The 13,219-nt window shown below is 43.9% G+C and overlaps 1 protein-coding gene across 1 annotated transcript in view; it reads left to right on the forward strand.

Moving 5' to 3' along the window:
- Positions 1 to 13,219, forward strand: part of LOC101352786 (phosphoinositide 3-kinase regulatory subunit 6) — a 39,393-nt gene that overhangs the window by 13,781 nt on the left and 12,393 nt on the right. The window contains exons 6-9 of the mRNA XM_023731073.1: positions 1,627 to 1,717; positions 2,230 to 2,300; positions 2,799 to 2,889; positions 5,125 to 5,234. Coding sequence (XP_023586841.1) covers positions 1,627 to 1,717; positions 2,230 to 2,300; positions 2,799 to 2,889; positions 5,125 to 5,234 — 363 coding nt within the window. The remainder of the gene's footprint in view (positions 1 to 1,626; positions 1,718 to 2,229; positions 2,301 to 2,798; positions 2,890 to 5,124; positions 5,235 to 13,219) is intronic.

Consider the following 13,219-nt stretch of genomic DNA (forward strand, 5'->3'; position numbering starts at 1 on the left):
CAGGAATAGGAGAAGGATATGGAATGTGTGGCTAATTGCCTCCATGAACAACTGCCTCCTCTGCCATGAGACCAGAACTGGATGGTGCCCGGCTACTACTACTAAACATTTGGATCAAAGATTCCATAGAGGAATCCTGATCAGAAGAGGTAAAATGCAGAACAGAATTTCAAAATCTCATGGACTCCAAACTTCCTGGAACCATGAAGGCTGGATGAACCCTGAAACTACCGCCCTGAGATAATCTTTAAACTTTAAACCAAAAATATCCCCTGAAGTCTTCTTAAAACCAAACAACAGTTTAGCTTAACTAGTAAAAAATATCTGCCTTGAGCATTCTGTTCTTTTAAGAACTGTCTATATGGGGTCAAACTGACAACAGCAACTCAAAACACTAGATAGGAACCTTAAGGGGCAGTGAATTTATGTTAGTGGGGAGGAACAACTCAGAAAAGGAGGGTGGGAATGGTTACACAACTCAAAGAATGTAATCAGTGTGATTAAATAGTACGTATAGAAACTGTTGAATTGGTGTGTTTTGCTGTGTATATTCTCAACAACAAAATAAAATTATTTTTATTTTATATATTATTATAAATTATTGTTATATAAATATATGTATATGTGTGTGTGTATATATATGTATAAAGACTTAATATGGGATTTGGAATCATAGGTGATTTGGGGGAGGGCCCAAAAAATCAGGGCTTTGCTCTAGATCGGATACTCTCAGTAAGTGGGTGCAATTCTGTGACTGCGTATTTCAATACTCTTATCTGAAAGGCTAGAGCTGTGAGGGTAAAGAAGCAGCAGATGCTCATATTTGCCAGGTTAGGAGGACGGGAGGGGTAGTTCGCACACTGTTCGTGTTTTTGTCTGTGTTTTCACAGGATTATGGAGTGGTCTGGTTTTTGTCTTCATCCCTTCTCTTTACAGGCCTTGCCTGCTGTTGGCCTTCTGTGAAATTGTTCACGGTCAACAAAACGCCAAGGCCGAGTTGTTAGCGCCAGGCCAGCTCCTGGCTTTCAGGGGCTGCTTTTTTATTCCTTGCATCCCTGTTCTCAGAAATCCTTTGGCCACTCTCCCGTGTTGTCTCTGACATCCTTTATCCTCCCCCATCCACACCTCACCTCTCCTCCCTTCTCTGCCCTGTGCTCTCAGGAGCCACCCCTCCCGCCAAATCTCCACAGTCTCTCCCCAAGAGCAAACCAGCTCTTACCAGCCCTGCCCTCACCCAGCTTCTCTCTGCATATCCAGGACCCTACAAGTTCTCTCCCCTGCCAGTGTCTTAAGACACTGTAGTTACTCTCCCCTTATGTGAATTTTGTCCCTGGGTCCCCCCGCCCCGCCACACCCGTTAGACAGTAGTGGCAACCGATAGTTTGGGTTTTCATTAATAGTTTATTCCACTCCTTATAAATATTTCCTATCGCGATAGATATGGATAAATTCAGATCCAGGTAATCATTTTTATGCAGCTCAGACTCTTTTATTGGCAGGATGGGTAGGGGGACACCAGCCCTGTCCTGAACATTGTCTCCCACTCTCCACATACTCGGGCTGGTGTGAAGGCTGCCTCTGGCCGAAGAAGTCAGCCTCTACGAAGCCCCTCCTTCCTCTCTCCAGATCTTCTTCAGCGAGCTGAGCCAGGACCCTGCCGAGGACGTTTTCCTCACCGAGCTCAAGGTGAAGATCCAAGACTCCAAATTCCCCAAAGGTGAGCACCTGGTTTCCCTCTTCTGAAGCTCACCCTGACTCAGCTTCTCCCAAGACGCTTTTCCAGAAAGTCCTTCCACCCCTCACCTAGTAACAGCTCCCCCTGCACTATCCCACACCCCTGCTGAGTACCCGGGCTGCCCTCCGTTCTCCCCAGGCTCTCCCAGACTGAAAGGCGGCCGGGCACCTCTGACTGCTGCCTTTCCATCCAGGGAGACAGAACATGAAAATCCAACAGCTCAGCTGCGGCCCTAGGGGAGGTGGGGAAGCCAGGTGGAAGGGGTGGGACCTCACACCTTAAGCCTCTTGTAAGGATGGCACAAATGGTTAACGCACTTGGCTACTAACCAAAAGGTTGGCAGTTCGAATCCACCCAGCCATGCCACGGAAGAAAGGCCATTGAAAAATCTATGAAGCATGGTTCTACTCTCACACACATATTGTGATCATGAGTTGGGATCGACTCTACAGCAACGGGTTTTTTATTGTTGTTGTTTTTTCATCTTCCCTCAGATGGTTTTTCACCCAAGAAGAGAGGCGTGGCTGAGGGCCAAGGGGCTGAGCTCTTCATTTGCTACGAAAAGGTCAGTGCTTGGGTCACGGTACATGGGCATGGTCAGGAAGTAGCTGGGAGGGACAGCTGGATGGCAGCCAAGGGAAGCAGGCAGAGCCAAAGGAACTTTATGCCCCTTTTCTTAAAGCTGCCCCCAGAGTGCCCCAGGCTTCAGACAGTCTTACAAGGTGGGTGGGTTAAGATTGCCCTTACATATAAGCAAGACGGTGATCTCAGTTAAGGGACAAGAGTGATGTCCCCTTGCTCAAAAATACCTTCCTCACTAGCGGGCCAGTTGCTTGAACTTATTTCATTGGAGATTTCATCCTTTGATCTGGAAGGCTGAAGATGCTGTCTGGGGCTAGGAATACTCTAAGCCTGTCAGCTGGCCCCTTATTGGACTTTAGTGACACAGACAACACTCACAGGGCAGGGGCAGGAAGCAGGGAGAGAGGTACACACTGCTGATGTGAGGATGTATGGGGGTTGTCCTGAGGAGCCCCGTCTGTTCCTACATCCTGTTCCCCAGGCCCTGCTCAGCCACCGGGCACGAGAGGTCACTGCTTCCCTGCGGGCCACTGGGCTGGTCCTGAAGGCCATTCCAGCCAATGACACTGAAGGTGAGGAGCTGGGAAAACAGAGCACAGAGGGACACAGGGACAAAAAAGGGAAGGCAGGAGGAAGAGAAGGAGGGGGCTCCAACGTTAGAAGATGGGTGACTGGGGGAGGGAGAGCTTCCGCAGTCACCATGATCACCGCGGGGGCCAAGCTCCTACTCGTGCTGCCCGGGGGAAGACAAGCTGTCCGCCCTCAGGTTGCTCACCGCCTAGTAACACATACCCAGGGGAACAGAGCGCTCTCTACCAGTAGGGACTGGGCCTCCGAGGCCTGATTAGACACAAGTTGAAAGGTATATGGGCCACATGAAGGGGCTGCAGGTGGCCTTCTGCCTCTGAATTGGACCTGTAGAGTTTGTTGCATTTTGTTTGGAACGCGTTTATTTTGAATGTCATTCCGTTGGGCAGGTACCGTCCAGTTCACAGAAGGCACCACTAGTCCTAATTACCTAAAACTGCCTAGGCCCTGGGGGAACTTGGTCTCCTGGAATAACAAAAAGGGTTACTAACCACTGCCCACATTTCCCAGAGGTCAGGTGGTATTCTAAGCATGTGGACCACATTCACTCTTTTGAGTGTATTAACCCTATCAGATAGGCATTATTAGTGTTAGCAACTTTTTACTGGAAGCTGCAGCAGAGAGAATAATTTACCCATGATCACGATGTGAGAAAGCGTCAGAGCTGGGATTCAAACCCAGCCTGTCTCACACAGGAGTCCATGCTTTTCACCGCTGCACCACACTGCCTCCACTCTAAGTCCAAACCTCAACAGATGAGACTGAAGGGATGCTACCCACAGGTACTTGTAGAAGAATGTCCACCCAGCAGGGATCTGTCTTGTTCATCACTCTATCCCCACATAATAGCTACTCAAACATTTGTTGAATAAATGAAGTACTACTTTATACCCCCAAAAAGGTGTTTTTAAAAAATGGATGCATTTGGAATATTCTAGAAGAGATACAAAATGAAAATACACATTAGCTTTGCTGGAATGCCTAGAAGAAAGCCATCTCTGATCTGTCCTCTTGCATCCAACTAGAAGTAACTACTTCTGTTCCTAAAATCCTTTGAGGGCTTTGCTAGCATGCCAATGATGACACCTCTCTGTCGGCAATGCATGTGTGTGCTTCTGTGGGCGTCATAGCTCCTAAATTACTTTGCATCTGGCACAAAGGCGAAAACTCAAGAAACAGGTATTCGATTTTAACAATTCCTGAGCAGCTAAGATAAATTTTTGGGGATGACATGAAACTCTGTCACAGCCAAAACAGTTTTTACTTGTAGGTCTTTAACACCACAAGGGAGACTTGCAGTTTTGGAAATAACTCTTAACCCAGAGGTGGTTATAAAACAGTGAGTCAAGAGAGCAGATTCTAGAGTCAGATTGGCATGGTTCAAATCCCAGCTTTGCCACTTACTATCCGTGTGACATTGGGTGAGTTACTTGTGACCTCTCTGTTTCTTCATTTCTAAAATGGAGATAATAAAAGGTACTGCTTTAGGTATACATCGTAAACTACAAATGTTAGCTCTTATTTTTAAAATTGTATTTCTTCTATTTCCTTCATAAGACTCTCACCCTAGCCACTCCCACTCTAGGTCATCTGCCTCCTCCAAATTTTTCCCCCCAAAATTCTATCAGAACTGGTATGGTGGTGCCAAAATGCTCCCCAGAGGCAGAGACAGGAAAGAACCCTCTGTACTAGGCCTGGGAAGCATCACACAATAATCACTTTTGAGACACTGTACACCATTAAGAAAGTCAGAGGAAACACTCTCAACCTTTGGGGATGAATACCCTCCAACATCCCCTTGGTGCCTCTGTTGTAAACAAAATCCTGGGCTAGGTGTACTTTACATTCTTAGCATGTCTAATATCTGTGGGGAAGTTCAACAGAACTCTCTTCCATTGAAAAATGGGTGCAGAAGGAGGTGAAGAAAGGGTGGTGGGTGGGGATTTAGGCTGGTGATGGCCACTATGCCTGAGGATAGAGAAACTTTGTAGGTTCGCCAGGGAAGAGAGATGATCTGGAAGGAACCAGATCATCCACATTGACTAGGACCAAGATGGACTCAGGAAGAGGGGCTGAGCAGGGTGTGGGTGGGAGTTGAGCTGGGAAAATAGTGTCAAAATGCCTTCATGGAGGTCTTCTTAGGACCTAGGACCTCCAACTCCCCTACATCCCTGGAGGCCCATCCAAACCTGCCCCCCGTCTCCTCTGCCCAATTTCAGGGCCCACCTACTTCCCGCATGCTGCTGCTCCTGCTACAGACCACACGTGCCTGAATGTCAGTGTGACAGAGGTTGTCAAATCCTCCAACTTAGCAGGAAGGTCCTTCTCGGTGAGTCCTGGCGAGAATGGAAAGGGGCGGAGGGGGAACAGTCAGATGGGAACTGGGGATGTGTAAACAGGGTAGGTGGCTGGGAGCCCACAGGGGAGGGGGTTCAGAGAAGGGGAAATGACTTCTGAGCTTTTCTGAGCCTTTGCTATGGAAATGGGTCTTCCTATCAGAAAGAATCTGCTCTCCAATCAGTCTGTTTGAAATATTGAACACCAACGAGCATGAGTAAGACACTATAAGAGTTAGGGCCTTGCCCTCCCCCTGCTGACCCTTTAGGATCTAAGGTCCACTGAGGACCTAAGACATAACCAGCTGACTATAAAATGCACACACATCCTCTTATCCCCCTACACCAGACAACATCCAGACCCCTAAACAAGAGCGCAACTTTGACCATATCAAACCAGCTCTTTCATCCTCATTGCCCCTACTGCTGCCCTTTGCCATTTGTCCTTTGCTCTTATTGATACTTTCTGACATAAGACCCATCCGTCCTTTTCCTATCTGACGGCTGCTCTGGACTTCACCTCCGTACTCAGTTTGACCTTGGATCCTCATGCTTCTACCTGAACCATGTTCTCACTGACATCCCCAATTCCCGTGCACCATCCCCCAAGCAGACGCTCTACTGTAGATCAAATCACCTACTTAGTCTGTATGCTCCCATGCCGAGTGCTTCTGGGAGAAATCCTACATCCAGGTAGATTAAGACCACAGTAAAGTCATGGCCTCCCTCCTACCCCAACTGGGGCCCCAGCATCACTCAAAACACTTTCCTCTTCCCTCTTCTCTGGGCTCTTCTCCATCCATTTTCAGTTCTCTTTTCTCCAGCTTTGACCTTTCCCTCTACTTATCCTTCTTCTTAGCCTGTAAACATGGTCAGGTCTTTTCCATCCTAAAAAAAAAAAAACTCTACCAAATGTCCCAAATACCTCTCTGTTGTTGTTAGCCTCATGGCGACCCCGTGTACAACAGAACAAAACAGTGTCCAGTCCTGTGTCATCTTCACAATCCTTGGTATGCTTGAGTCCATTGTTGTGGGCACTGTATGTTTTGAGTGCCTTCCGACCTAAGAAGGCAAGATGGTATTGGACAATATGCTGTTATGATCCATTGTGTTTTCATTGGCTGATTTTTGGAATAGATCACAAAGCCTTTCTTCCTAGTCTGTCTTAGTCTGGAAGCTCTGCTGAAACCTGTCCACCATGGGTGACCCTGCTGGTTTTTTAAATACTGGTGGCATAGCTTCCAACATCACAGCAGCACGTAAGCCACCACAGTACAACAAACAAACAGACAGGTGATAGTAATACCTCTCTAGCTACCACTTTGTCTCCTCTCTTTCCTTAGCCAAGCGTCTTGAAAGATACCTCTAGAAGGCTTTCCAGTCCCTTACCAATGATTCTTCTACCCACTACCATCTGCCTACAGCCCACCCCACTGTGGCAAGGTCACATGTTGCCAACACCAACCATCAATTTTTAGTCCTTACACTATGAGTCTGTGTGGTATGTGATATCGTTCACAATTTCTTTGTCCTCCATCTTTAAAATAACATTTTAACCTGTAGACAAAAGTTTACTTATTGATTTTGGAAAATACAAAAGAGCACAAAGAAGTCAATTCACTCGTAGTCCCGTCACATGGAGAGGATGACTATTGACATTTTGAGGGTTAACATCCAGCCGTTTTTTCACTATTATAAGCAACACTGTGAAGACTATCCCAAGGGACAAATATTTGAATAAAATCATGGTTATGGTTTTTAAAAAAAAAAAAATGCCTAGAAGTAAAATCACTCAGTCAGATGGCACACATATTTTAGGACTTTTGATATTTTTGCCAAATTTCCCTCCAGAAAGTCTATACCAACTTCCACTTTCACAGCAGTGTTCAAGAGTGCCAAGTTCTTTGCACAATTAACACATTATTTCTGTATCTTTGCAAATTTGATTGTCAAAATTTTCATTATTTCAATTTGCATTTCTTTGATTACCAATTAATGAAGTTGAATAATAATTTTATACTTACTGTTAATTTCTATATCTTCACTCATGTATTTCCTGTTCATATTCTTATCCCATATTAATGATGTGATGTCCCTAGTTTATAATATGAGAACATTAATCTTTTTTTTTTTTAATTTTGATGTAGCAAAATCTACCAATTGTTTTCTTTGATAATTTCTGCCTCTGGCATGATTTTCCCAACCCCAATATTATACATTACATTATGTCGGATTCTTTTTCAAACACCGTATTTCATTGAATTTAAGACATACTATCATTTTACCTACCACTAAAAAAGAAACAACGCTTCCTAAGCTGCGAACAGTGCTTGCTTTCTCCTTTCCTTCCTTTCTTTTTATTTTGGTGAAAATACATACACCAAAACATTTGCCAACACGATAACTTCATCATTTACAATTCAATGACATTGATTACATTTTTCATGTTGTGCTACCATTCTTGCTATCCTTTTCCAAAATATGCCACTACCATTAACATAAATTCATTGCCCCCCCAAACAAAAACTTCCCTTTTCCCCTTTCCTCCCATCCCTGGTAAACATTAATAACCTTTGGTTTCTATATATTTGCTTATTTCATAGCAGTGAGATTATATAGTATTTGTCCTTTCGTGACTGACTGACCCCACTCAGCATCGTGTTTTCTAGGTCCATCCGTGAACAGTGCTTCCTTATCACACTGGTTATAAAATACTTCCTAACTTCAGAGACATTAAAATATGAAAAAATATGTTTTAGAATCAGTGAAAATGACATACTGTTTAAGTACTTTGCTGCTAACCAAAATGTTGGTGGTTTTACTCCACCCTGAGGCACCTCAGAAGAAAGGCCTGGTGATCTCCTTCCAAAAACTCAGCCACTGAAAACCCTATGGAGCACAAAGGGGCGCCATGAATTGGCATCGACTCGATGGCAACTGGTTCGGGTTTTGATTCCTTGAATATTGTGTTGTTCCTTTCTCATGTTTTTATTTCTTTACTCATTTTAAACATTTTTATTTTGCAGTCTGAATTATGTAATTACAGTATCTGTAATTACTGAGAGTCTAATCCTACTATTTATTGGGTCCACTGGCCCCATAGTAGGTTAACTCCTTGTATGTTTCCTCAATTGTGAGCTCATGTTTGTTGGGGCTTTCGCCATGGGAAACCTGGGTGGAAAATTTATTCTTCTAGAAAAATTTATTATTTGCTCTTGCCAAGTGCCCAAGTCATGTTATCAGCCCAAGGCCATATTTTGAGTTAATTTCTTGGCTCCTAAATTCCTAGACCATGCAGATAGTGTAAATGTGTACCACAGGGTACCCTAGGAAACCCTGGTGGTGTAGTAGTTAAGTGCTACGTCTGCTAACCAAAAGGTCGGCAGTTCAAATCCACCGGGCGCTCCTTGGAAACTCTATGGGGCAGTTCTACTCTGTCCTATAGGGTCACTATGAGTCAGAATCGACTTGACGTCAATGGGTAATGGGTATGGGTAGGTCCACATAAAAACAGGCTTGTGCCTAAGAATGTTCAGGGAAGACTTTCTTCCCTCAATTATAGCACAGAAAAGCTGACAAGTTTCTCTGTGGTCTCCCATTACTGGTATATGGATTTTTTTCTAATAGTCTTTCACTGAGAGACCCTGAAGAGATCTTAGTTTCAAATCCCTGCCTCATGTGGGCCCAAGGCCTTGACTCTCTCATCCCTACATGACTATAGAAATCATCCCCCTTGATTACTGAGATTGGAGCCCTGGTGGCGCAGTGGTTAAGAGCTCGGCTGCTAACCAAAAAGTCAGCAGTTTGAATCCACCAGCTGCTCCTTGGAAACCCTTTGGGGCAGTTCTGCTCTGTCCTATAGGATCGCCGTGAGTCAGAATCGACTAGAGAGCAATGGGTTTTGGTTTGGGTTTTGATTACTGAGATTAGTAAATGCCCCTGGGACAAAGCCTCTGACCTATACAATTTCTACCTTTAGGGAATTTATTGACATTTTCTTCATTGTCTATTATATGATCAATTTTTTAATATCCTGTGGCAACTAAAAAATACATGTGTGTGTTTTCCAACTATAGAATACAAAGTATGATGTTTAATTATTAAATCAAATACATTATGTTACTCTAATATTTTGTTTTTTGTCTACTCAAAAAACGGAGAAGGGTTTGTCAACATTACCACTACGGTTTTGCCCATTCTCTCTTGGTTTGTTTGAAGCTGAATTTTCTTATAGTTTCCAATGTTGCTGTTGTGAAATAGGATGCCTTCTTATGCCCAGTCTTTGTATGAGTCTGTCTTTTTCTCCCTAGAAGCTTTAGATACTTCATTTTACACAAACGGTTCTGAACTGTCACAGGAGTATGCCTTGGTGGGATCTTTTGTCGTTGCTGTTCTTTATGTTGGAACTTTGATGGACATTTTCAATATGGGGACTTGCATCCTTTGGTTCTGAGCTATTTTCTAATATAATTTTAGAAATCATTTCCTTCCCTTCCTCTTCTGTTTCTTTCTGGAACTACAAAGAGTCAGATGTTAGGCCTCCCAGTCTCATTCTCTAATTTTCTAATCCTTTCTCTCCCCTTGTCCTTCTGTCTTTTCTTCAATTTTGGGGAAGTTTTCTTCAAATTCCTTTGTTGAATGTTTAAGCTTCAAGAACTCTTCGTTTTCTGATTATATTTAATAGCATTCTATTCTTGCTTCATGGATGCAGTATCTCCTCTTATCTCTCTGAAGATGCTGATTATAGTTTATTTGACATTGTCTTCTGCTCTTTGCATGGTGTCTGTTTCCTCTGAATTCTTATTTTTCGTTTGCTTGTTTTAATCTCTCTCTCCTTATTTATTTATTTATTTTTAATGTTAGATGCTGTTTCCACATATCTGGCGATCTTTGCTGTCTGTTCAAATTCAGGAGTGAGGCACTAAAGAGCTAAGTCAGTGGGGGACTTCTCAGTGGGCAGTCAGGTGGCCAGCGGGGCTTTTCCCTGGAGAACTCAAATGTCAGTATCTGTAAGTGTCTTTGCTAGGACAGTTTTGTTTTTCCAGAGAAAGGTCCTTCAGGCTCATGCCTTGGGAGGGAGGGCGGTGAGGATAGGCCTGCTGGCATCTGGCATTTGGAGCTAAGGTGGGCAAAGGGACTAGGGCTTTCACCATTCAGTGAGCGAGCTTTCATGGAATCCACCTATTTGGAGCCTAGCACTTTACTCCATCGTCCTCCAGCTGCAGTGTCCCCAAGTCCAGAGTCTCTCTTCTTCAGTTTTTCTGGCCTCTGTGGCAGGAAGAAGGTTCATTGCTTGGCTGTCCAGGGTGGGAGTGGTACCTGAGGCATCTAACTGCTCTTTCTACCAACTTTCAATCAGTTACCCGTGTTCAGGCTCCACCTCGTCCCTGCCATCTGTGGAACCTGGTGCCTCCAGACAGTTCATAGTATTTCCGGAATTCTGATCCTTGTACTCGACCTTCCTCTTCTATGATGAGTTATCTATTGCCATTTCTCTACCCTCTCTCTGTACTCAGATATTGTGGTTTAGGACCTTAGGTATCTTCGAGTTTCATTAAAGATGTACCTCCTTGTTTTGAGGTGAATTACAAAAGGAAAAGAATGAGACAGTATACTTGCTACCATTTTGAAATCAGAAATCCTCATCCCTTTAAGACATGTTTGTAATATTTTATTTTAGACATGACTCTTGTAAACAGAATATAATTGGATTTTGTTCAGACTCAGCCTGAAAGCCTTTGCTGTTTAGTTTTTAACAAATGAGAGTTGAATCCATTCACACTTTGTGTGCTATTTGATCTTCCTCTGTCATCCTGTGTTGTGCTTTCTGATTTTTTATGCTTTTTGCTGTTTTCCTAGGTTTCTTTTTATTATATTGTCAGGTTTTCGTTGCTCATTTTTTCCCTTCTGATGATTTGGAAGTTATACATACTAGTTTTTCTATCAGTGATTACCTTTAAGTCAAAAATATGTAGCGAATTTGAAATTATATGTATATGTTAATACCTCCAGTGATGCTGGTTTCCGGCAATGTTATAGACGTTTTCCCTATTTTTAGCCCCTTTTAAGGAGCCCTGGAACCCTGGTGGCGCAGTGGTTAATAGCTCAGCTGCTAACCAAAAGGTCAGCACTTCAAATCCACCGCCTCCTCCTTGGAAACTCTATGGGGCCATTCTACTCTGTCCTATAGAGTTGCTATGAGTCTGAATCGACTCAGCGACAATGGGTTTGGTTTTTTTGTTTGTTTGTTTTAAGAAGCCCTGGTGACACAGTGGTTAAAGCTCTCGGCTGCTAACCAAAAGTTTAGTGGTTCGAACCCACCAGCTGCTCTGCGGGAGAAAAATGTGTCAGTCTGCTTCTGTAAAGATTTACAGCTTTAGAAACCCTACGAGGCAGTTCTACTCTTTCCTATAGGGTCACTATGAGTCAGAAACGACTTGAAGGCAGTGAGTTATCCTGCTTTAATCAAGTTTGGTATGTGGTCAAATAAGACCCACTTCTTGAACTGAAGCCCTGTTCTACAATTCTTTAAACTCCCTAAACCCATGAATTCTGTGACACTGCAGTTCTTCTTCTAATTACCTGGTCATTATCTTTTGGCCTCTTTCCGTGGACTCTTTTTCTGAAGTCAGTTCCTTGAATAGTTACTGTTCTCAATTTCTATCGATAGCCCACTTCTTCTCCCATTTCCTAGATATCAAATCCACTTACAAGGTTTTAGTCTAATTTGTTAATGATTCCCAAGCCTGTATCTCCTGCTCCGATATCCACCCCTTCAGTTTCAGACTCCTGCATTTAACTAAATTAGCATGAATCAGATGTCCCACAATACCCCAAACTCAAGATATTCAAAACCAAAGCCAGTGTCTTATAAGTTAAGGGCTCTTGAGAGCCTGGGTTCAGATCTTGGCTCTGCCATTTACCAGCTAAGTGACTTTAGGCAAGTTCCTCAGGCTCTCTGTGTGCCAGTTTCATTATGTGTAAAATGGGGATAATGACAGTACCCACCCTTCTGGTGGTTGTGAGCATTAAAGGACTGTGACCCATTACGCTCTTAGAAGAGTGATCGGCAGAGTGAGAGCTATACAGGTGCTGGCGGTTGTGTTGATTTCATCCCCTCCTCCTCTGTGTTCCTCTCTCATTTAATGGTGCCATCATTAACCAGTCACCTCTGCCAGAAACCCAGGAATCCTCTGCCTCCTCTCTTCACTTCCCAACGCCCTGCTGGTTTTCTCTCTCAAACACTTCTGATATCTGTCCCTTCCTGTCTGTCCTTCTTCTGGTCCAGCTAAGTTGACCAATCGTCCCTGCTTGCTGGGACTGAGGGGCTTCCTGGGACATGGGACTTTCAGTGTTAAAACCGACAAAGTGCCAGGCAAATTGGGACAAGTTGGCCATACTGGGTCCAGACCCTAATCCATTCCCTTTTCTGGACAAATGCAATCGCCTCCCAGCTCACCTCCCTAATACCACCGTTATTCTCCTTAAGTTCACCTTCCACATCTCTGCCAAGTGATCTTTCTCCAACAAAGCTCTGACAAGTCACTTTGTTTTTTTATTGTTGTAGTTTAAATGAAGTTTACATTTCAAGTTAGTCTCTCATACAAAAATTTATACATACCTTGTTATGTGATCCTAATTGCTTTCCCCTTACTGTGAAAGCACACTCCTCCTTTCCACCCCTGATACCCCATGTCCATTCAACCAGCTCCTAACCCGCTCTGCCTTCCCATCTCACCTCCGGACAGAAGCTGCCCATTTAGTCTCTTATATCTACTTGAGCTAAGAGGCACACTCCTCACAAGTATCACTTTATGTCCCAGTGTCCAGTCTAATCCTTGTCTGAAGAGTTGGCTTCGGAAATTGTTTTAGTTCAGGGCTGATAAGAGTATCCGGGAGCAATGCTTTCCAGGGTCCCTCCAGTCTCAGTCAGACCATTAAGTCTGGTCTTCTTACTAGAATTTGAGTTCTGCACCCC

This window comes from Trichechus manatus, unplaced genomic scaffold (genome assembly GCF_000243295.1).
Source record: "Trichechus manatus latirostris isolate Lorelei unplaced genomic scaffold, TriManLat1.0 scaffold00040, whole genome shotgun sequence".
Classification (NCBI taxonomy): Eukaryota; Metazoa; Chordata; class Mammalia; order Sirenia; family Trichechidae; genus Trichechus; species Trichechus manatus.